General features: G+C 39.7%; 9 protein-coding genes and 1 non-coding gene across 10 annotated transcripts; 5 read left to right on the top strand and 5 right to left on the bottom strand.

Annotated features, from left to right (window-relative positions):
• Nucleotides 1-3,003: 3,003 nt before the first annotated feature.
• Nucleotides 3,004-4,209, top strand: C5L36_0E02480 (uncharacterized protein; the record flags this gene model as incomplete). The annotated part of the gene is made up of 1 exon (XM_029467800.1): nucleotides 3,004-4,209. The coding sequence occupies one exon, from the start codon at nucleotides 3,004-3,006 to the stop codon at nucleotides 4,207-4,209; it is 1,206 nt and encodes a 401-aa protein (XP_029323660.1).
• An 80-nt stretch (nucleotides 4,210-4,289) lies between these two features.
• C5L36_0E02470 (uncharacterized protein) lies at nucleotides 4,290-5,144 on the top strand (the record flags this gene model as incomplete). Its single annotated transcript, XM_029467799.1, has 1 exon — nucleotides 4,290-5,144. One exon carries the CDS (start codon nucleotides 4,290-4,292, stop codon nucleotides 5,142-5,144), a length of 855 nt encoding a protein of 284 aa, XP_029323659.1.
• Nucleotides 5,145-5,332: 188 nt separating this feature from the next.
• Nucleotides 5,333-6,055, top strand: C5L36_0E02460 (uncharacterized protein; the record flags this gene model as incomplete). Its single annotated transcript, XM_029467798.1, has 1 exon — nucleotides 5,333-6,055. The coding sequence occupies one exon, from the start codon at nucleotides 5,333-5,335 to the stop codon at nucleotides 6,053-6,055; it is 723 nt and encodes a 240-aa protein (XP_029323658.1).
• Nucleotides 6,056-6,154: 99 nt separating this feature from the next.
• On the top strand, nucleotides 6,155-7,192 carry C5L36_0E02450 (uncharacterized protein; the record flags this gene model as incomplete). Its single annotated transcript, XM_029467797.1, has 1 exon — nucleotides 6,155-7,192. One exon carries the CDS (start codon nucleotides 6,155-6,157, stop codon nucleotides 7,190-7,192), a length of 1,038 nt encoding a protein of 345 aa, XP_029323657.1.
• A 115-nt stretch (nucleotides 7,193-7,307) lies between these two features.
• On the bottom strand, nucleotides 7,308-9,014 carry C5L36_0E02440 (uncharacterized protein; the record flags this gene model as incomplete). The annotated part of the gene is made up of 1 exon (XM_029467796.1): nucleotides 7,308-9,014. The coding sequence occupies one exon, from the start codon at nucleotides 9,012-9,014 to the stop codon at nucleotides 7,308-7,310; it is 1,707 nt and encodes a 568-aa protein (XP_029323656.1).
• A 686-nt stretch (nucleotides 9,015-9,700) lies between these two features.
• On the bottom strand, nucleotides 9,701-10,945 carry C5L36_0E02430 (uncharacterized protein; the record flags this gene model as incomplete). The annotated part of the gene is made up of 1 exon (XM_029467795.1): nucleotides 9,701-10,945. The coding sequence occupies one exon, from the start codon at nucleotides 10,943-10,945 to the stop codon at nucleotides 9,701-9,703; it is 1,245 nt and encodes a 414-aa protein (XP_029323655.1).
• A 508-nt stretch (nucleotides 10,946-11,453) lies between these two features.
• C5L36_0E02420 (uncharacterized protein) lies at nucleotides 11,454-13,001 on the top strand (the record flags this gene model as incomplete). The annotated part of the gene is made up of 1 exon (XM_029467794.1): nucleotides 11,454-13,001. One exon carries the CDS (start codon nucleotides 11,454-11,456, stop codon nucleotides 12,999-13,001), a length of 1,548 nt encoding a protein of 515 aa, XP_029323654.1.
• Nucleotides 13,002-13,116: 115 nt separating this feature from the next.
• Nucleotides 13,117-13,208, bottom strand: C5L36_0Etrna10K. The gene is given in 2 exon segments: nucleotides 13,117-13,153; nucleotides 13,171-13,208. It is a non-coding gene; the product is annotated as a tRNA-Lys (tRNA).
• A 3,490-nt stretch (nucleotides 13,209-16,698) lies between these two features.
• On the bottom strand, nucleotides 16,699-19,161 carry C5L36_0E02410 (uncharacterized protein; the record flags this gene model as incomplete). Its single annotated transcript, XM_029467793.1, has 1 exon — nucleotides 16,699-19,161. The coding sequence occupies one exon, from the start codon at nucleotides 19,159-19,161 to the stop codon at nucleotides 16,699-16,701; it is 2,463 nt and encodes an 820-aa protein (XP_029323653.1).
• Nucleotides 19,162-19,873: 712 nt separating this feature from the next.
• On the bottom strand, nucleotides 19,874-22,507 carry C5L36_0E02400 (uncharacterized protein; the record flags this gene model as incomplete). Its single annotated transcript, XM_029467792.1, has 1 exon — nucleotides 19,874-22,507. The coding sequence occupies one exon, from the start codon at nucleotides 22,505-22,507 to the stop codon at nucleotides 19,874-19,876; it is 2,634 nt and encodes an 877-aa protein (XP_029323652.1).
• Nucleotides 22,508-22,605: the final 98 nt, after the last annotated feature.

The following is a 22,605-nucleotide window of genomic DNA, read 5'->3' as shown; positions in this document are numbered from 1 at the left end:
TGGGATCTGCTCTAGCAATTGAGATATAGATAGGTATATAGAAAACAGTCTATAATTATATTATCATATCCATCCCAAACTTAGGAATCAAATGTACTTGCTGGCCCGGACATGTCTAATGACTTGTTGCACATACAGTTGGGTTCAGTGATGCAAATAAATGAAGCCTTGCAAAGTGGCACCTTATAGTGGATGAAGCGCCAATTCCTAGATCCATATGGAAAAATAAGAGGGGACTATCATGCAAGACTTTACCTGGTCCAATGCACAGGAGCATTTATGCAGCAAGCATGTTGCAGCTTTGTGACATCGGCCTTGCTGCCGAATAAATCCAGACAAACTATTTCTAGAAACTCTACATGCATATGCAAAAAATGCACCAACTTGAAATCTCCAGTATAACTGGGGGCGGAGCAAAATGGAAGATCTTTTTAACGAGGGCGCTCTAATTGCTGGATCTGGATCCCATTTCCCGAGAGGCACATTTATTGGTGCACTTCAACTGGATCGTCGAATGGACAACTCCATAAGGGTTTAGAGGAATTGGGTTTATGGCAATGCGGTTCGTCGAATGACAACTAATCCTCCTGCCAAATGTACGTTGTCAGTGGCACTGATAATAAAAGAGCGGCAAAGTAATCTGACAAAACACCAATGTCGCTCACAGACAATACAAAGTAAACGTTTCACCACAACACAGGGACGGGAAGTCATAGTGAAGGTAAGTTAAGGGTAGAGTGGGGCATGTCCCAAGGATACGAGATGTGTCTAACTGAACTGTTGTAGAATATTGGGAAAATGGTGTGCAAATAATGCCAAACAGCTGCAGCGGAAATTCTCAGTAGGAAAACACCAATTTACTGAATTCCATGCAAGGATCTACCTTTATTCAAGTCTGGCCCCCCAGAAGCGCATGTGTCTAATGACCATACAGTCGCAGTGCCTCCGCAGATCTGTATGGGGCCCAAGCAGTAACAAGCGTGGCGACAATCAAAGTAGTATTGAAGACAAAAGTATTGCAGTTGCGTAATACAAAACTATAGAAATGCTGAGTTTAGGTTTCGTTGGGTAAAGATGTATTTTTTCCCCTTTGGCCTCCCTAAATGTTGGAAATGTAAGAGGACACAAATCTGGGATAATAGCAGGTAAGGTTATACGGTGCAACTGCCGGTGTTGTGAACTATCAAGCAGAATGGAGGGAATTGGACCCTTTAAATCAAATGTCTCTTTGGTCTAAAAAAAAAGTTGAAAGCATGAGATAAGGACAGCTTCTTGACACGTTTAGACGGAGACATTTGTCTCATCGAAATAAAACGTGTAGAAAGAGAAATAGCATTTCTTATATGGTGGACGACATTGGTTATCTTTCCATAGAATGGTCACTGCAAAGGGTAGAAGTCACTATTGACAATCTTGTGTTGGCTATATTATGCCTTTCATTGGTAGAGGACCAGTCTCAGAACCTCTACGTTAGTCTATGGCATACAATATAAACTATAGCTTTCCGTTGACGAGGCGATCGATATTTCCCCTTCAAATTTCCCAGTATATCAGAGAGATTCTGATTGCTCAAAACAATAGTCATTCAGAAGTCACTTACATTGGTGACAAAATCGTGGTGTATTTAGTGTTCAGAAACTTTAGAGGGTGAAAAAAAAGTGCCTTTTGAAAGCTCTTCAAATTTGTCAGCCTTTTCACAAATAATGGATTATCACGCTAGTTAAGCCAATCAAACATGAGCTGCTAAGGAGGTGGTAGTGGTGTTAATGTTTCATATGCGCCAAACAAATTAGACAATTGTAGTCACCTTATTCTATGGAAGCTTCATTTAGAAATCTCACAAAGTTTCTGGAAAGGTATATGGAGTTAAGATCTTGAAAGCAGAGAACATGGATTCTCAAGACTTGAGCTAAGTTCTGCAGAATCCAATTCCAACATCGACATGGACAGATCTAGCCACAACTTGGAATCAATCAAACCTATTATATCCACATTGAGGTAACCGCTGCAATCTAGTTAGACAACTAAAAGAGGTTATGATGAGCTCCTCACCAAAAGTAAAGGTGTCCAACATATGGATAAAGTGGCGGTTGAATACTTCAAAGAGTGTTTTTAAGACACCAAAGTGTATGGATTGTATATTCCCCAATCGACCAGAACTGACAAAAGTGTTCACTTTTGATTCTGGATCCTTGTATATTTTTTTTAATAACCATTCGACTAACGTTCACATGAGTACTTAGTGGGAAGACCTCGAATGACACCCTCTCGGTGTGGTAAAGCTGATCCCACAATCTCCAATGCTACCAGGTAAGCAAATTCCTCCAAATGATACAGTGACTGCAACCACGTGACCAGCAGGAAGTCAAGGTACAGCTTGGGAGACCAGTTCAGCGCCCTGGATAGCCATATAAACTATCATTTTCTTGCCATTTTACAGAAATGCACCTGCAGTATCACGTAGTTAACCATCAAAGGCTCTTCCTCGTCGGAAAGAGACGGAACACCAGGTGAGGCGTTTCCGCAAGACTTGCTGTACGTAGCGATTTGCTCTTGTCGACCATAGCAAATATGCTCCTCAATCTTTGTTCAGTCCTTAATGACATCGATGGCCTTGATGTCCTCGAAGAACCATAGCACAGGTGGTACACATTGACAGTGCCCTGGTCAGCTGCAAAGACCCTATATTAGGTCCAGAGGTTTTGCTACCGCCCTTGCTGGTCACGCAGCTGGTCTTTATAGTTCTTCCTGTTTTTTTGTTTTGCTTCGAGGGGAGGGGGTGGCAAAAAGTTTCGCTTTTATACAATTTCCGTTTTCTCTTTTAAAATTACGGTGAAATGTAAAAGAGCTGAGCCGTTTTCCAAAATGCATGCATGAAAATGAGAGTGAAAACAAAAAAATTGTAAAATTTTTTCTGCAAATAGTTACAAGTAGTGGAAGATAAATTCCATTTGAGACGATAAACGCAATCACAGTGGAGTTAGCCAGACGAGACAAGCAATAATGTTATTTGAAGTTGAAGGCTGGGGATTGGAAAAGAAAAAAGTGAAGAAAAGTGTTGGGAAAAAGAGACGTTTCAGAGAGAGTGAGGAGGAAGTGACTGACGAAGCGTCCAAGCTGGGGCTTGCAGTTCCAAAGCAGAAGAAGGAAAAGAAGGAAAAGAAGGACAAGAAGGACAAGAAGGATAGAAAAGAAAGGGTCGAGCTGGAGGAGAAGGTCGAGGCTGGGGGGAAGACGAGGCCAGGACCGGGATCCAATTCTTCCAAGGAGGAAGTAGTTGAGGAGCGTCCAAGCAAGAGGGTGCAGACATTACCGCCAGCATACGGTGATGACATTGATGCAAGCAAGTTGACGCCGTTACAGAGGAAAATGCTCAACAAGTTGAGCGGGTCGAGATTCAGATGGATCAATGAGCAGCTCTACACGACAGACTCCAAGAGTGCCCTTGAGATGATTCAGAGACAGCCGGAATTGTATGAGGAGTATCACAAGGGGTTTGCGAGCCAGGTTGAGTCGTGGCCGGAGAATCCTGTTGATGTCTTGACGCGGAAACTCGTCTACAAGGGAGTGCAGAAGATGACCAATGCGCCAGGTGGGCTTCTTGGTGTTGACGACCATGGCGGAAAGACAGTCGTTGTAGCAGACATGGGATGCGGAGAGGCAGCCTTGGCTATAAATGTCGACAACTTCATGCAAGAGTACAAGAGAGACGGCCAGAATGCACTCAAAAAGTTCAAGAAGAAGTTCGGTCACGGAGGAGAAGTGAACCTCAAAAACCGTAAACTGGCCATCAAGGTACATTCCTTTGACTTAAAGAAAATCAACGATAAAATCACCGTTGCCGACATCAAGAATGTTCCACTCCCCAATGCTAGCGTCACTGTAGCTATTTTCTGCTTGTCATTGATGGGGACGAACTTTTTGGACTTTATTGCCGAAGCAGAGAGAATCCTCGTCCCCAATGGTGAACTGTGGATTACAGAAATCAAGAGTAGACTCGTTGATTCCAATGGTGGTACATTTGTCAATGCCATTGAAGGTCTCGGATTCAAACTCCGTTCCAAGGACGACAAGAACAAAATGTTCACACAGTTTGAGTTCTACAAGAGCGACAAGAAGAAGGCAAAATTTGAATCGAGAAGCCACGCGCGAGGTGAATCCACTGAAAGTGAGTGGTTGCTCAAGCCATGTATATACAAGAGGAGGTAATCAACCACCTTGTACAGGTGGAAAAAACCCTACCCCACTGTTATAGCTAGCTTTTATAGTGAGTGGTTTGTACATTGTAAATGAGTTTAAGAAAGATGGCAACCACGGTCCGTATTGGGTTTGTTCCGGAACACTATGCAGTTCCACTTGTTTTCGCAAAGAAGCTAGGATACTACGAGGAGAGTGGACTTGACAAGTACGAGTTTGTCCCCTATCCGAGTGGTAGTGGCCACCTCATCCAGTCGTTGAAGAAGAGGGAGATTGATATTGCCGTTGGTCTCACTGAGGCCTTTGTACGTGGCATCAGTACGGGCGACGAGGGGGAATATTCCATCGTTGGCCAATACGTGACATCGCCACTAAGATGGGCCATTTCCACGGGGATTGGGCGCAAGGATCTAACCATTGCAGACATTAAGAAGGTGGGTATCTCTCGTCTTGGTTCTGGTTCCCATGTCATGTCGTTTGTGTTGGCTATGGAGCACGGTTTGGCGCCATTTGAGTACCAAGTTCAAGACAACTTTGCCAACTTGCGAGCAGGAGTCAACAATGGAACCACCGATGCCTTTATGTGGGAATACTTCACCTCGAAGAAGTACTACGACAGCGGCGATATCCGTCACTTGGGTGACATTTACACTCCGTGGCCCTCGTGGGTGATTACCGCTGGAGCACACGTTGAGGCGTCTGTCGTGGACGCTTTCAACAGGGGCACGCAGCGTGGCATAGACTACTTCAACGCCAACAAGGACAAGGGAATCGACCACATCCTCGAGAGTGACTCACTTGATTATAACAACAAAGAAGACGTTGAAAACTGGGCAAAGGCAGTTGTGTTCTGCGACAACGTGGCCGAATCTGTCCACCAACAGCCCTGGAGAGATGTGGTTGCAAAGACCAAGGACGTTCTCAGGGAAGCCGGGGTTATTCAATGAATTTGTCTCGTTGAAGGTGATTGTCTTTAATGATTGCTTGACTGTGTATTTTGTATAACGTTTCTATTGACAAACAAGTGGCAATTTTCACATGCGAATAAATTCTATTCACTGGTTGTACCATAACAAGAGGCGTTGTATATCTCTATGGTCTCTTTCTCTCCCCACAATAGTGTGTATCATCTCCAATGGCGACTCCCGAACATCATGACCAACAGATAGACTTTGACCAAGCGGCATCTCTCTTGCTAGAGTCGCCGCAGTACGGCTACCCCATAGCTAGCCCGAACTTTGACCAGATTGGCCAGCTACTGTTATCACCTAATTCTGCATCCTTTGTAGACTCTCTATATGGGAGCACCAACCCGTTGGCGAGTGCAGGAAGTATGGGGCATGAGGGGTCAAGGATCTCCTTAGAACTATTGACAAATACAGAAACTATTGCTCTGGAGTCGTTTTTAGATTCCATTGCAAACGAACAGACAACGGTTCCTGCTGCTGCTGATATTACTACTACTGCTGATATTGCTGTCTCAAAGGGCACTTCTAGTATTGCTACCGATACTGATCTGGTGCAGACCACGCCAGCTAGAAAAACGAACAGAGGCATTGCCCGCCAGACGGCTGTTGGGCAACCTACAAATTCAAGGAAACTACAACACAATGAAACCGAACAGCGACGTAGAGACGCAATCAAGTCGGCCTTTGATAGGTTGAATTCTCTTGTTTTAGATTCAAAGTTCGATTTGGAAGGACTCACAAGGCCCACCTCCAGTCGCAAACCCAAACGTGTAAGGAAATCAACAAACCCCAGAAGAATGAAGAAGAACCAAGTCCTGCTGATGGCCATAACCGAGATAAACCAGCTAATAATAGAGAACAATCTTTTGAAACGCGAATTGAATGTATAAATCACCAACCAGCGTGTGTTTACAGATGCACCTGTACTCTCCCTCTTTCACGTTTTGGAGTAGCTTTCCAAGATTGTAGACCAGTCCAACCGCTCTGAAATGGAAAATTATATATATGATAAATATAAAGATCCTCACGATTTCCCCGCTCTAGATCTAAACTTGAACTTGAATTCACCGAATTCAACAACAAGCCTATCGAGCCAACTACCAAGGATTTCTGATGAACACTTCAAGGAGATCCTTGAAAAGAAGAAAAGAGCACGAAAAACATCCAAAACTGAACATGTTCAGAGAGTCGATGCAGATACTTTGCCTGTCCGTGTCGATCGTATAACCTCCTCCACGCCTATAACGGAAAGCCACAATGATGCAGATCTGAAGTTGAAGGAGTTACAGGAGAGAATTGAACAATTAGCAATTGAAAATTCAGATTTGGCTAGTGAAAATAAAAGCTTGAATGATAAGCTTGATCAATTAGAGCAAGATTTGCAATATAATAGTCATCTCTTGTCTAAGGAACGAGACCTAAACAAATCTTTGGTCTCCAACTATGACAGTAAGTTAAAGTCGTTGAATTCTCAGCTGGAACTAGATAATTCTACTATTGAAATCTTGAGAAATGATAATTCAACTTTACAAAGTGAACTAGCAGATTTAAAAGGATTACTCAGTGCCAGGGATATTGCGATATCCAACTTAAATAGTGAATTATCCAACGAGAGAAATAAGTCAAGTAATTTAAACGTGCAAGTGGCAAAACTAAGTACCCAAATCCAAGGTTCAGAAAACGTGCTGAAGTTGTCCAATGATTATTTTGGCTCAAAATATTCCTTCTTGGAAATGGACAAAATTGATTCGTTATCGTTGTTTGAGTCACAAAATTTGTTGAAGAATATCGTGCATGTCTTGAATGTTAACTTCACTGGTTTAAAATCGTCAATCTTGTTTATCAGAGATGAAGTTTTTCCATTTTTCAATAAGATCCATAACTTACTACACTCTAGAAAGTCGGGAAACTTACTTGTAGTCAACAACTCTGCCAACTTAACTTTATCTGATCGTGAGAATCTGAAGCAATGCATGCATTTATTAATTGAGGACGTTGAATCCTTGAAACAATCAGAAAATCGTTAACTTAAACATAGGTATTTTTATAGATACTTCTTTGCTATATAAAAAACTAAAACTTCATTAATTCGTATCAGAAAAAAACAAGACACTTGAAAAGAGAAATCCCAGCTTTTCTTCCTTATAATCTTGATGCACAAACAGGAGTAGATTGCTTCAAAGAATTCAAATCAACTGGTTTACCTGGTGTTGCAATATAAGGATACAAGATATCAGTTAAGAATTCAGCAACTGGCTTCTTACCACTAATCTCATCCTTCAAACATTGAGCAGCCAATTCGTACTTATTACCTTCCTTATGGCTACATCTTGCAACTTCTTCGTCAATCAATTGACAAACGAAATCTGGTGTGATTGTCTTGCCAGTGTCATTCATCTTAACTTGGTGTTTACACCATGACCATAACTGTAATCTTGAAACTTCGGCAGTTGCGGCATCTTCCATCAAGTGGTTGATTGGAACACAACCTAAACCTCTTAACCATGATTCCATATAATTCAAACCAATGTAAATATTTGCATTCAATCCCTTCATGGTGATTTGGCCACCTTCAATGTTAGTATCCACCAAATCGGATTCAGTGACTGAAACATCATCCTTCAATTTATACAATTGGTTTGGAGTTGGCATATGTTCCTCGAAAACAGATAACGCAGTGTCCAATAAACCAGGATGTGCAATCCAAGTACCATCATGGCCTGCCAAAACTTCTCTCAACTTGTCTTTCCTAACGGCTTCTAATGCAACCTTATTAGCTTCTTCGTCATTCTTAATTGGAATAAAGGCAGCCATACCACCCATAGCATGAACACCTCTTTTATGACAAACCTTAATCAATTGCTTGACATAATTGGTCATAAATGGAACAGTCATTGTAACTTGTTGTCTATCAGGTAAGATTTTGTCCTTTTGGTTTCTTAATCTCTTAATTGTAGAAAACATGTAATCCCATCTACCACAGTTCAACCCAGATGAATGGTCCTTTAATGCATATAAAACTTCATCCAATTGATAAGAAATTGGCAAAGTTTCAATCAAAACAGTTGCCTTGATTGTACCTCTTGGAATTTCAAGACAATCTTGAGCAACACAAAAGATATCATTCCATAATTTAGCTTCTTTCCAATGTTCCATTTTTGGCAAGTAAAAGAATGGGCCTAAACCTTGAGAAATTAAATATTTCGCATTATGATAAAAGAATAATCCAAAATCCAAAATCGAAGCAGAGATTGGTTCACCATCAACAAGAATATGTTGATCAACCATATGCCAACCTCTTGGTCTGACAATCATAACAGGAACTCTTCTACCTTCTCTGTTGATCTTGTAACGCTTCCCGGTCTTGTCATTGGTGAAGTCAATCTTGTCCCTAATGGCATCGTAGAGGTTAACTTGACCATACAACATATTTGACCAAGTTGGAGCACAAGAATCCTCAAAATCAGTCATGTAGGTATGGACATTGGTGTTGAAGGCATTGATAATCATCTTTGCATCTGGAGGACCGGTGATTTCAACTTTTCTGCACATCAACTTTGGATGGTTGGTTGCACATCTCCAATTAGGATCGTTTCTAATGTACTCCGTCTCCTTTAAAAATGTCAAACTTTCACCAGCATCCAATCTCTTTTGAACGTCTTGTCTGTTAGCCAACAGTTGTTTCCTGGTACCATTGAACGCACGATGCAACAAAACAACAAATTTGAGCGCATCAATGGTTAGAATGTCCCTTGGTGTTGCCTCCGATAATAATGGCTTGTCAGAAACTTCTCCAACAACTTGAACTCCTTCAAGAGAAGTACAGTATAACTCAGCAGGTTTGGTCATTGTGCAATTGGCTTATTCAAATAAAAGTTAGTAGAATATAATAGAGTAGAATATAATAGAGTAGAATATAATAGAGTATTGGAAAATTTAAGCTCTTCTATATATTTGTACAATGTAATTCTGTAAAATAATACCCTCCTCTCTGCTAGGATTCACTTTTACTTTGACGGATAACCCCCAATGTTTATATACCCGTCATAATGAGTCGCTCTTAATTATACGGTGCCCCTTATCCGAGGAAATCTTTCACCATCCCCGATGCTCCGTAAAAAAATGACAGCATATGGTTTCGCTGAGCCGCCTTTTGGTCGATAAGCCCAATTGGGACATTTTCCCATTTTCCTCAGCATGGCATATCCATCCCACCGCATCCCACTTTCTCCTCCGTTCTTTGTTTTTCCAGCGCGCCGAAAAGGAATGCCGTCCCCGGGGAAAATGGAGGGGGCAGTTTGGTCCTTTTTTTTTTGCCCCCCCAGTGACTGGATGTTTGCCCCTTGGTTAGGGTCGCGTCTGTTACAAGAAGAAACCATGTGGAAGGCGGTAAAAAAAAATTACCGTCTAGGCGGGCCGATAATCCGGCCGGAGAGTTTTTCTCATTGAAGTAAGAAAGGGAGAAAAAAAAAAAAAATAGGACAGAGTCATGTAAGCAATGTGGAAGAAGGCAGAGTCTTTGTGGCGAAGTCATATTAATAGCCATACGATTTGACTCTGCTGAACATGAAATCTTTCTCATTTTCCCTGTTTAGAGAAGAGTGTCTCTCATTGACTGTATCATAGTACCCCAAATCAACCCATTCAAGCTTGTTATGGCGATGGTGTTGGCCACTGTTGACTATCTTGAACTTATCGATAAACCGGTACTTCTCCACAGGACCATCACAGTTAGTCTCCACATCTCCCTGTAAGGAGATTGTATATCTTCCTGCAAAGATGCGCAACCAACTCCTCTTGTTGAAGGACTCAACCGTATTCTCTTGGTTTGTCTCGTTCTCCCTCATCAGCTCGGCGTCCTCGTCCACCGTATACCCCTTGTGCAGTTTGGGGATCACCTTCTTTGGCTCCAAGATTGTGATGATCTTAAGACATGTTCCGTCTGCATAAAACCTATAGTACCTAAAATATGAAACCATTTTATAAGGTAGAGTCCATGAGTTGGAGTTTTCACTACGTGCTCCTTCCTTCATATACGTTACCTTACTTATATATACCCCTCGGTACTTCAAATATGGCCGCTCGTTTAACATCTTGTAGTAATTGTTCCCCCATTGGCTTCGGATCAACGATTTAAACCTTTCCTCGTCATTGTCTCTATAATTCTGTCGTTCATAGACGATCCTACTTAACAGACTCCATACATTCTTGTCCCTGAACCCCATATATGCTAGTCTCTTACATACAACACTGAAATTGATCCATGATGGAGTATCTCGAATAATGAGAACCTCAATTATATGTTGCAAGACTTCGTATGGCAGCCTCTCAAAAAATACAGGCTTCTCCTCATCCTCCGCTATAAACTTGCATTTGGCATAACTGTCAAGCAACTTATTGAGTTGTCCCTTATTGAGTTTCAATGGCTCAACTTTAACAGTGGATTTTTCATGGGAATTCTTCCCTTCAGCTTCTCTCTCCCTTCTTGCACTAAAAAGTATATCTCTATATTTATTGTCAACCTTATCGTCCAACTTGAAGGCCTTCCAGTAATAATCAGAGGCCTCACTCAACTGGCCAACACTCTCCTTATAAGATGCAACTTGGAAAAACTCTAAGGCCAGCTCTTCTCGGCTTTTAGTCGGATGTTCGTTGATCTCCTTCACCGTCAATATTTTCAGCTCATTCTCTAATCTCTCTATATCTACTTGTGACATTGTTAGTGCACTTCCATCTAGGGCGGGAGAGAGTTTGGAGAAATAATTTGTTCTTCGGCACATCCATCATTGGTTCTTTGTAGAAACTAACACTCGAATTATGCAAATAATTTAAAACATGCTCCTATTTGAAAGTAGGGCTCTATTGCCTCTTAGCTGTCTCCCCCCTCTTCCTTCTGATTACTTATGTAATATTATTTCTGTAGTCATTAACAGACGAGTGAATAGTACTTATGGTGACTGCTACATAAGAAAGAGCTGTCAAGTTGCCACAGAGTATTTTGACAAATTGGTGGAAACTATTATGAAACATACCTAATGCATGCATGGGAGAATCAAACATATCAGTCACAAACTTGTGGTAAACATTGAATCAAGTTGTTGCAAAAGGCTTTTAGATCATTATATCTCGTAATATATCATCTCAAGTAAGACATATGTCCACTACATTGAAGCCCTACTTAAATATCTATTTTCTCTACTACTTCTATAATCTAACTTACACGTCTTTTTATGATAGAGAGTATGATGGTATGCCTCAAAGACACCTCTTTTTTATCATTATCCAACTATGACTTCTGAAATAGACCACGACATAGAAAACGTTAAAAACTTAGCCAGGCAACTCAGTGACAAGTACAATGTCTCCTTTATTGGTTTCTTTCAAAATGCTAATCGCACATTTGAAAGAATGATTAGTGCTGGTATAGAGACGACCATAACTCCCAATGGTTCCTTTGAAAGCTTCGCCCTTAACAATATCACAAATAGTTCAGATTTTCAAGATCTATTTTCTTTTTTAATCAACCCATCAAGTAAAACGTCGTCGCCAAAGCAATTTTGTTCGAATGCTAGTAATTCATGGATATCCAGGTCTGAAGATCCATTCCCAAAGGATATCTATAAAATGGTTAATATAAACCCACACCATAGATTGGATGTTAAGAATTACCTCTATACCTGCCTTGAAGAGTTCCAGCAAATTCCGTGTAAATTATTATCCAAGGCATGGATTAAGATAGTTGAGCCAAAGAAACAAGCAAAATACCCCTATAAGAGTGGAGACTCCTCAAAACCTTACTGGTGGCCTGAAGATTGTATCCACAGAGAACCAGATCATTTAAAAAAAGATGAAAGGATCAACCTGTTAATAAACATCTTAAGGATTTTCAAACATAAAAAATCTGAACTAATATATGCTGCATCTTTGATACCAGGCCTTAGGCAAGGCAACATAACCACCGATATAGGGAATCATTTTGGTGAAAGGAAAATGAGCTTATTAAATGACATGTTCCAACTGGCCAATGCTGAAAATGATAGTAATATCAAAAGCTTGCGAGTTATCAAACCTGGTAAGAAATATTCAAGTGTTTTCTACAAAAAGAACAATATGAAAAGCCTAGGAACATCTTCTGACTATTCAAGGACACATAATGAAACACCAAAAAGAAAATATGGTTCAAAATCCTCCAACAATTGCGAAACGCCCTTATCTATGGCGGTAGACCCACAGACTAAACTGGCACCGTATCCACATCCCCTGAACAACACGGACAACGAGTTTGGTTACCATGATTTAACAGAATACATGATTACATCAAGGCACGATGATATAAAAAATATAGATTTACAATCGAGTGCCGGTCTTGCCTCTCCGTTTATCCCAGATTCATCAACTAAGGTGAAATACCCAATAAACACCCATGTAACGCCTCCTAAGTACTTTAATATTGGTGATAAAAGTAACGAGGTAAATATAGATACCCAATTCTTCAACGATAATACAACGTTCAATATCACAAAAAATATCAAAACCAAGCCATTAACTCCAATAAACCCTTTCAAAATATACAATCAACAGGTTTCACCCCCACCAACTGGTACTTTTTCAACCCCTAGAAACACAAACGCTTTGGGGACACTGAATCAATCTGCAATGAATTCGTTGAACCAAAAACTGCACTATATAACCAACACCTCACATCTTCTTGAATCCAAATTGGAAGGAGAGAAAGAGATACCTGTTTCTAGAAAAATTAGAACTTTCAAAATTGTTCACGACAAGTTATCAAGAGGCGGTTGTGATCATGATGAAACTGACGTCGAAATTGAGTAGCTGGGATCTTTATTTACATACGCCTCTATAGCTTGTCTTTTAAGTATTATTCTATCTTCCCAGCAGCCTTGTGTTTCATTAAGGTGCCAAAAAATTAAAAAAAAGTAAAGTTATACTCCCTATCAGGGGCTCGAACCCTGGACATTTCGGTCGACTTCTTAAAGAATTCTTAAAAGCCGAACGCTCTACCGACTGAGCTAACAGGGAATTTACATAATTCTTGGTGTTGAGGGTGTAGCGTACTTTAGAGCTTTCTGGTTCAACTTTTACATCTACAGATTTTTTGAACACTCATTATGTAGGAATACCTGGGAAGAAGAATCTATTTCGGCCAATAATAATATTAGTACAAAATTAGCGATTTGCGGGCTTTTGAATTTTCTAAAAACTTCTCTCTGATTACTAACTCAGGAATTGAAGGAGTAGTCTCTTATTCGGTTTCCTAATATTTCAAAAGAGCGGTTTTTTAAATGTGTCATTGATAAAAGGGGGCCTTTGAGTATATGACGACGTTGTAAAGCTGCGGCTTATTTTTTGATAGTTTTTTTTAAAACTAATCAAACATTTACAAAATTACTCAAAAAGAGTAAACCTGACTAAATAAGTGGACAAAGAGTTAGATAAGTAGACTAGCATGCCAACATTTATTATAAGTATCAATTAAACGCTGGAGATTCATATTAAAGCTACAGATTGAACTCTTACTGAATGAGCTTAGATAGAATATTGTATAAAAGTAGACCATGAAAAGAGAGATGACCTTATAATCAAAGGAGTGTCAGCTCTGTACTCAATAGGCTACACATGTTGGAACTCACTTTTGAAGAACAACAAATTTGAACATGACTATATGAATTGGAAAAAAATAACGTCATAGACCTTATTGTTCACCCATTTACGTTTGTTCAGCATATTTGTAATTAATGAGGATGTTAGTAGTTTATTCGGTTAATGTTCTAATCAACCATCTTACCAGAGTACACTGCGCTTGGCATAAATTACCTATTGCTTATCAATAGGTTGTGACAACGATTGGCGAAGTAAAAATGAGGGTCCACAGTGAGATAGTGAAAACAGGAGGTTTTTTTTGAAGAATAGCAATTGAGCGTGGTTCCACTTTGCGGCCGTGATGTATAAAAGACAGACAACATCATGTTACTTGGAAAAGCTGCAATTTATATAACTAATAATTGAAAGTTAAAGAGAGACAGAGAAATCTATCACTACTACTAGTGTAAACACCAACAGTATCCCCACCTCCAGTATCACGACCACTACGACCACCACTACCACCACTACTATTAACTTCACCCACGCCGGTTATCTACGTGTGCGCTTATACAGTTATCGAGTACTTGCCAATATATTACATCCGCTAGCATACTTTACTTTTCGTTGCTATAGATACTACTGTAATTATTGATTAAGCCATAGATTATATCCAAAAAAGTAAACCATCAAGTATTCTAATTTGAGCTCCTATCAGGTCATCTTAATCTTGGTATTTTATACGGTAGCAGCAGAATAAGAATACGCAATTCAATTTTGTCAAACTCAAATCACCAAAAATGGAACAAAATCTAACTATGGTTGATCCAGATGAAAATTGTCGACTACTACCCGAATTTCATAATTCCTTCATCGATGAGGACGGTTATGATTTGTCCTTTATGGAAAGAGCATTTGAAGCAGTCCAATGGTTGGCGGAAATCAAATTATACTTTGATGTTTATGAAGTGCCGGAGGATAAGAAGGTTATATTGGCTGCCAGTTGTTTGAAAAAAGCGGCTTGTGAATGGCTGCTGGTGCAAATGAAAATGAACGAAGATTTTCTGAAGTTAAGTTGGTCGGTCTTTGAAGCTTGATTCAAAGATGATTTTGTTCCTAAAGGTCACCCATACCTTGGATTTGAAGTTGACAAATTCTTGTGTCACTTGAAGCCAGGTCAAACAATGAAAAGTTATCAGAGGGAATTTAGTGCTTTTCTGTTTTTCACTCTTCCTGATTCTGTAGAGATAGTTACTATTGCTCGATACCTTAGTGGCATTGAGCAGACAATGAGGGAAGAAATTATTGCAGCCAAGCCAAAAAGTTTAGCTTCTGTTTTTACGATTTCGCAGGATGTCTATAAAAGACATTTGCACAAGAGGGATTATACGGATGACTGTATAAGTAACTTGAATTATGTCTCTCATCGACCTACGTTGAAAAAGAACTACAGGAATGGTAAACATATGGTTTCAAAAGGATGTAAGAAATTTGTTACTCAGAAATTCAACTAGGAAAAGAGTAACAACTCTTTTGATTCGGGTAATCCATCTTCAAACTGGTGTAACGTAAATAACTTTAAACTCCCCACTTAATTTTAGCATAATCATATTGAATATAAAAACGATGTTCAAAGGCAAGTTACTCCTGTGAACTACGAAAGCGAAGCTTTTGTGGTGGGTATGATTGAAACAATCGAATGAGCTGGTTTTATTCTACACTTAGCCTCTGGTGTTTACGAAAATAAAGCACCAGAACTGGTTATGTCTGTAGTCAATACGAAGCATGCATGTGACCTCTTGGTTGATTTTGCATTTACCACTGAAGTTTTTATCACAACTATAATCGATAACATTGATATAAAGATCAGAACGTTCCAAGTCGACAACTCAAGAACAGCGGAAATTTTCAAAAATAACTATTGGTGTTACTAGGTTTGCGATTCACTCTACTGGGAATATATTTCTATGAGAATGATATAGTAGTTGAATTAAGTAACCAAACAGTTTCAAAAATGGTCGGGTAGGCAGTGAAAATATTTCACATAACCCCAATAGGTTGGAGGTGGCTATTCTCTTTTGAGTAGTGGGAAGCTTCACTTGTGACCGACTAGCCTGCCAAAGATTATATATACAATGTAGTCTTCAACTAAATAACGTGGCTATTTAGCATTTAAAACTGGGCTATGTACGATTCAATTCCAACATACACATCTACGGCTCTAGCTTTGACATAAATCAGTCAGATCAATCTTGGCTATGGAGAATGAATACTCAGAATCAGTTGTGATCACCATGATAAGTTACCACAATCTCTTCATAGAAAAGCCAACCAGTACAACGAGGTGAAATGATATTTGTTTAGTTCCCCCCAGAAGATGCTTTGGATCCACAAGAGTTCCTCTTAAAAAAAGACATCTGGCAGATTAATTTGTCAAACCATATTTTGGACTACTGTGTCTCTGCCAGGTTTACAGTTTTATACTTACAATTTTAAGCTCAAAATTTTCTGGCTAACAAACCTCATATTGTAGAAGGATGCGGATAGATTCCACAGTGACTTTTCCTTACATGTTGTGTACTCATTATTACATTATTTGATAGCAGACCTATAATACATTTTCTCCATATAGAATGGGGGGGGGGGAACACACCAAAGCTTTCACAGTGATACACAACACAATCCTGACAATTAACTCTTCATTAGTTTGAGCTATAGTTTACAATAAAAATGGTCTATATCGAATAGTAGTTTGTTTAATTAGGAAAACCATCTACTATGTGATTTTTTTTATAAATATAAAATTAAATACATAGCACTAAATTGAAACGGGAGAAATCTTAGAGTAAGTGAACTGATATACGTTCAAAATCAACGTATAAGAGTTTCAAAAAATAACGTGTAAAACTGAGTCCAAAATAAAATCCCATTAAACATGAACAGCTGTTAAAGAGGTGACGTTGTTTGATCCATAATAGTCAGAATATTTCGGAGCTTTGCTTGAAAAAGGAATTTTATTTTCAATGACAACAATCTGGGAATCTGAGGAGTGACTTCTGGTGAAACCAACTTGCAATGACTCCAAATCAATAACAAGAACTGTAGAATCTAATAAGTCTAAGCCTAACACTACAGAGCCATCATCCGATTCTATAATGTTCAAAATGAAAGTTTTCTCGTCAATGAAGGAGGCATTATTTACATGAACAGGAATGTCATCAACAGGATATGGTTCATCAAACTTGGAAAAATAAAAGGAAGAGTTGGCACTAGCTCCATTTGAAAGAGTCGAACCATTGATAAAGATAGTCTCGTCTTCCAAGACTGGAATGACAAAGTTGTCTAAATCAACACTGAAGTTATATCCTTGGAAATCGAAGTTGAGAGCGTAGTCGTCAATATAGACGTCATCATCACGGTGCAAAACATATCTACCGAAGCTAGAGTTATAGCTAACATCAAAGGTTTTGTTTAGAGAAGACACAAATGAACTCAAAACCTCCCTAGGGAAAAGCACCGAGTTAGAAGTTGGATCAAGAATCGCTGGTGCTTTACCCTGTACAAACTCAGCAGTCTCATTGTCAAATGATGTAATACCGAGTCCTGACAATGTGACAGCGATTGCACCCTCTGTTTCGTTAAGTAGAGGAAGCAGCGTAATATTTCCACCAAATTTAGCGTAATCGATGGCTCCAAATAATATGGAGGGCGCATGGTAATTGAAATCGATAGAGTATAACGCCTTGTTTATAATACCTCTGTCAACAAGAATCTCAGGGAAGGACTTGAAAGAGGAATTTCTGTTTGACTTACCGACACCAACGATACCAATGTTCGAAAGAGACGAGTCTGCAACTCCAAAAGTTACATTGTCGACAGACACACCACCCATGTGAATAGTATCATTGCCCAAGTGCCCGAAAGCACCGTAACTGTCATTAGAAAAGAAGATCTCCGAACTCGATTGGAATGAGTTAGAGGACGAATCATTGAAGACACCAAATAAGGAGCAGTCATGTGATACCTGGTACAAAAAGTCATCGATTCCAATAGTGCTGTTATCAAATATAACGCTACCATTTGAAATTTGAGTTTCTTGTGGAATGAAGTTATAAGTGGAGGTGTGAGCAACAGAAGATCTTGTCGTTGGGGAAGCTTTTTTGAAAATCCCAACAAAGTTAGAGGTAAATTTATCCCATCCACTAACGACATTGGATGTAACATCACCGTACCCTGAAGTGACTTTAGTTGCAAATTCGCCGCCTTTACTAGTGATGTCAGTGGTGAACTTGTTCCATCCGCTAACGACATCAGAAGTGACATCACCGAATTCACTGGTGACTTTGGTTGCAAACTCGCCACCTTCACTGGTGACTTTAGTTGCAAACTCGCCACCTTCACTGGTGACTTTAGTTGCAAACTCGCCGCCTTCACTGGTGACTTTAGTTGCAAACTCGCCACCTTCACTGGTGACTTTAGTTGCAAACTCGCCACCTTCACTGGTGACTTTAGTTGCAAACTCGCCGCCTTCACTGGTGACTTTAGTTGCAAACTCGCCACCTTCACTGGTGACTTTAGTTGCAAACTCGCCGCCTTCACTGGTGACTTTAGTTGCAAACTCGCCACCTTTACTGGTAACTTCAGAAGCAAAGTCCTGTGCAGGACCAGTGACCAACGTCAAAACATGGTCGCTGACAGTAGTGACTTTCACTCCAAGCAACTCACCCATTGAGGTGGCTTCTCTTTCAAAGTTGTATGCATTGGACGTAATCTCTTTACCAAGGTTTTCTGCAGCAGAATGAACTCCCGAGAGGAACGTTTCAATGACAGAATCTGTTGGAAGAGAAGCGGTACCCAAGAAGTTAGAAATCTCTTTGGTCACGGAGACATGTTGTTCAGAAAGCAGAGACTGAAATTCAGTTTGGATTTTATTGAGCTGGCTGCTCAATTTCGAGGTAGCCGTTGGTGCAATAGTTTCCAAAGCATTGATCTTTTCGTTATGGAATTCATTGATCTGATTAGTGAAGTTGCCTCTCAGATTCTCATTAAAAGAATTCCACATAGCTGCATTTTCAGTGCCATTGACAAAATTGGGTATTGAATAGTAGGCCAAACAAAAGTCGTTCAGGTCAGAATTGACCCAAATGTCTGCCGTATTGAAATCCAACTTTAGTAAAAGCGATTGGTTGTTAGAACCAATGCCGACATCCACAGCAATAAAATCTGGGCCATACACTAGTTCCTGTTGAAGTAAACCAGGTTTCTCCACTTTCGCCGAATGTGTTTCTCTCCTGTATATAGGAGACGCAGTGGCCAACGTCAACAAAGAGGTAATCAACTGTATAACAAGTAACATCGTTGCCTCTGTAATGCTCTCCTCAGAGACAGCCATTGTGGCACCATACTGGTTTAACTGGGCAGACCCCTTATATATCAGAAAATAAAAAAAAAAAATCTCCTCGCAACGAAAATCGGAAGCTAAGCCTTCTAAATCGGCTAAGCCGCCGTCATGTCTCGAAATTTTTCCATTTTTTTTTTTTTTTTCGCCTCTTTCATATTCACCCACTTTTATTTCCTATTTGGTCACCGGATACCCGCCCTGGGCAAGACATGGGATCTGTACGATGGTTTCCTAATGCATTGTCACCTTCCTCTACACAGCCAAGTTAGGTGAGATCCAAGACACAGACATATACTATAGCAAATGTACTTGTGCAGAGACTGCTTTTTTAGTAGTGGATTGCCCCCCTGTTATGATGACAAAGAGCCGATACTCTGTTAATGGGGGTTGCATTTACTGGTCCAATCAAAGTTGACACAAACTGTCCTCAAACGGTTAGTATTCCGAAAGCGTAAAATGCCTCACTTGAGAAGGGGGAAGGGGGAAATGGCTGTTCGGATTAGCAGCGTCTCTTTAACTCCGAACTTTCTTCTCTTGATTTGTCTGAAGGAACTTTTTCCTTCGATGCTGACACAATTAACTCCGCGTTACTTGTAGAAATAGCAAGAATAATAGACAATCAAGGTCAATTTCGTTTTTTATGGTGAGTTTTAAGACGTCTATAAAAAAAATACTACAGAAAGAACCGACACGCTTCATACAATCAGTAGCCGTGCTTGATAAACCACCGAGAAACATCTTCCGTTGCTCTTCTACTCCAGGCACAGTCATTATGGATGGAATCGAGACTTTGCTTTAGACCCTTCTCGTAACCAGCGTTATCTTTATCAGAGAAAAACTTTTCAATATCAGTAGCAAGCTCATCAGATACAAGCTTTGGTAGAAAGTTCTTAATAACACGGTCCAACGTCCACATGGAGACATCTCCTCTGAACTTTGGGTAGTTCATTTTGAAATAGCTCCAAAACTCAACCTTTGTTGAGAAATTCGCTGCTAATGGGGTGGCTAAAAACTGATAATCCATTTCAGGAACGGTTCCATCGAAGAACAGCTCCAAAATGTTAGATAGGAATGATTTTGAATTCTTGATCGAACCTAAAGCCCTCAATGCGACCTCACGTGAATCAATGGTGTTTGGTTCCTTAACATCCTTTATGATTGTATTGAACACCTCCTCAGTGGCTGTAGACTCGTTTGCTAATAGTGTTCTGTAAATGGCCTGCTTGAAATGCGGCTTGATATCGTTGGCCTTGAATAATTGTGACGCCTTCTGGACGGCCGAATCAAGACCACAAATACCCGCTTGTTCAAAGATTAAAGATGCTAATCTTTGCTGGTTGAAGTCAAGATTTTTGGTATTTATTAGCTCTTCAAACTTCGACTTGTATAAATCTTTTGAAAAGTTCAATAGCTTGGAAGAAATCTCTTCATCAGAGAAGAAGGAGTTCCTTAGTGCACCCAATCTATCGATGATTTGAGACCAAACTGCAACGTCATTTTCATTCTTTAATTGACTAATCAGTTCCAAAAACTGAGATGTTGCAACCAGTCCTGCTCTGGCACCAGCACCAGTGTCTGCAACCAAACCAATTTTATCCTTCGCTGTAAGTTTATCCAAGTTCTTCACAATGTTATCAAATAGTTCTTCACTGTAAAAGACCCTATAAAACCCGGTTGTGTTCTTGTTTAGTTTTAAGAAATCATCATCATCAATTTTGACCTCTTTGGTATTCATGCCTTCGACATTAGGGATCCACCATGTAATTTGATCATCTTCCTCTGTTATACCTTCAGTTAAGAATCTCTTTTGCTCAATCTTAATCTTGTCTCCCTCCTTAGAAACATGCAATGATGGGAACCCAATTGCTCTAATCCATGGTTCAACTAGCTCAGTAATATTCTGATTGGAGACTTCACTAATGGCATCCCATAAATCGTCTGATTTTGCATTACCAAAGGGATATTTCTTCAAATAATTGGACACACCCTTTAAAAACAATTCAATACCAATAGATTCGGCAACCATTCTAATGACTGATCCACCTTTCAAATAAGAGATAGCATCAAAAATCTCATCAATTTCGTTTGCATGATAGACTTGGACTTCAACTGGATGTGAATTCTTCAAAGAATCCAAATCTAAAGCAGATTGCATGGATGAAGAAACAAAAGAATTGAAAACTTCCCACTCAGGATGTTTATGGTCGACACATAACCAAGCTATATAAGTTGCAAACGACTCGTTTAACCATAAGTCAGACCACCAGTTCATGGTACAGTAGTTACCGAACCAGGAATGTGCAACCTCATGTGAAACAACATAAGAAACCTTGACCTTATACTCAATACTTGATTTAACTGGATCGAACAATAAGGCAGTAGCACGGAATGTGACCAACCCCCAGTTTTCCATGGCATTGGCACCAAATTGTGGAACTGCAAGTAGATCTAGCTTTGGCAACGGATAATCAATGTCAAAGACGGTCGAGAGATAATCAACTGCGTTTTGTGCCGTTTCCAAAGCATACCTGCCGTTTTCAGATTGTCCAGGAATTGTGTAAACTCTAATAGGTAATCTTGCGCCGTTGTACTCACGAGCCGTTGAGCTTTCAACATACTCGAATTGCCCTATTGCCCAAGCAACTAAATATGTTGACATCTTTGGCGTTTTTGCAAAAATACACAATTTTTTCTCGGAATCGGTTTCGGTTTCCTTTTCAAGTGGCATATTTGATAGAACAGTCAGTTCTTTAGAAACTTCAATTGAAATTCTAAATGTCGCCTTACAATTAGGTTCGTCATAACAAGGGAAAGCTGATCGTGCATCGGTAGATTCAAACTGAGTGGTTAAAATATATTTGGTTTCACCCTTGTCATTCTTGTAGTTGGAAGTGTAAAATCCCGCCATATCAGTACGAATCAAACCATTGAAGTCAATGACTAATTGGATACACTTTTCAGAGGGCTCAATTTCATTCTTGAGTTTAAACTCAACTGTTTCCTTTTCATCATTCTTGGTGATTTCAGAGACTTCTTGTGATGCATCTCTGCCTTTAACCACAACTTTGTCAAAGTTTAGAAACTTTTGGTTTAAGGTAATTGATTTTGTTTTCTCCAAGACATCCAAATCAATGATTGCTCTGCCCTTGAAGACGTTTTTTACTTGGTCAATGTTATAGCACTTCACATCGTAATTTGTAGGCAAGACATTCCTAGGAAGTTGCTCATGCAATGAAGTATCAGGGAAACCTCTCTTGGTTACGGTATTACACATGGCTCTTAGGTTTATTCTGTTTCTCAATCCAGAAGAAAATGACTTGTAAAGGAATGGAAACATAAAACAAAAAACCTTCCCAGCTAAATCCTAAATAGAAACTTTAAGGAAAAAGAAACAGATGCATGGAAGATGCTAACGACATGCAAGACAAGAAAATT

Source organism: Pichia kudriavzevii, chromosome 5 (genome assembly GCF_003054445.1).
Source record: "Pichia kudriavzevii chromosome 5, complete sequence".
Lineage (NCBI taxonomy): Eukaryota > Fungi > Ascomycota > Pichiomycetes > Pichiales > Pichiaceae > Pichia > Pichia kudriavzevii.
Note: the sequence above shows the minus strand (reverse complement) of the source record. Positions and strands in the feature narration are given on the sequence as shown.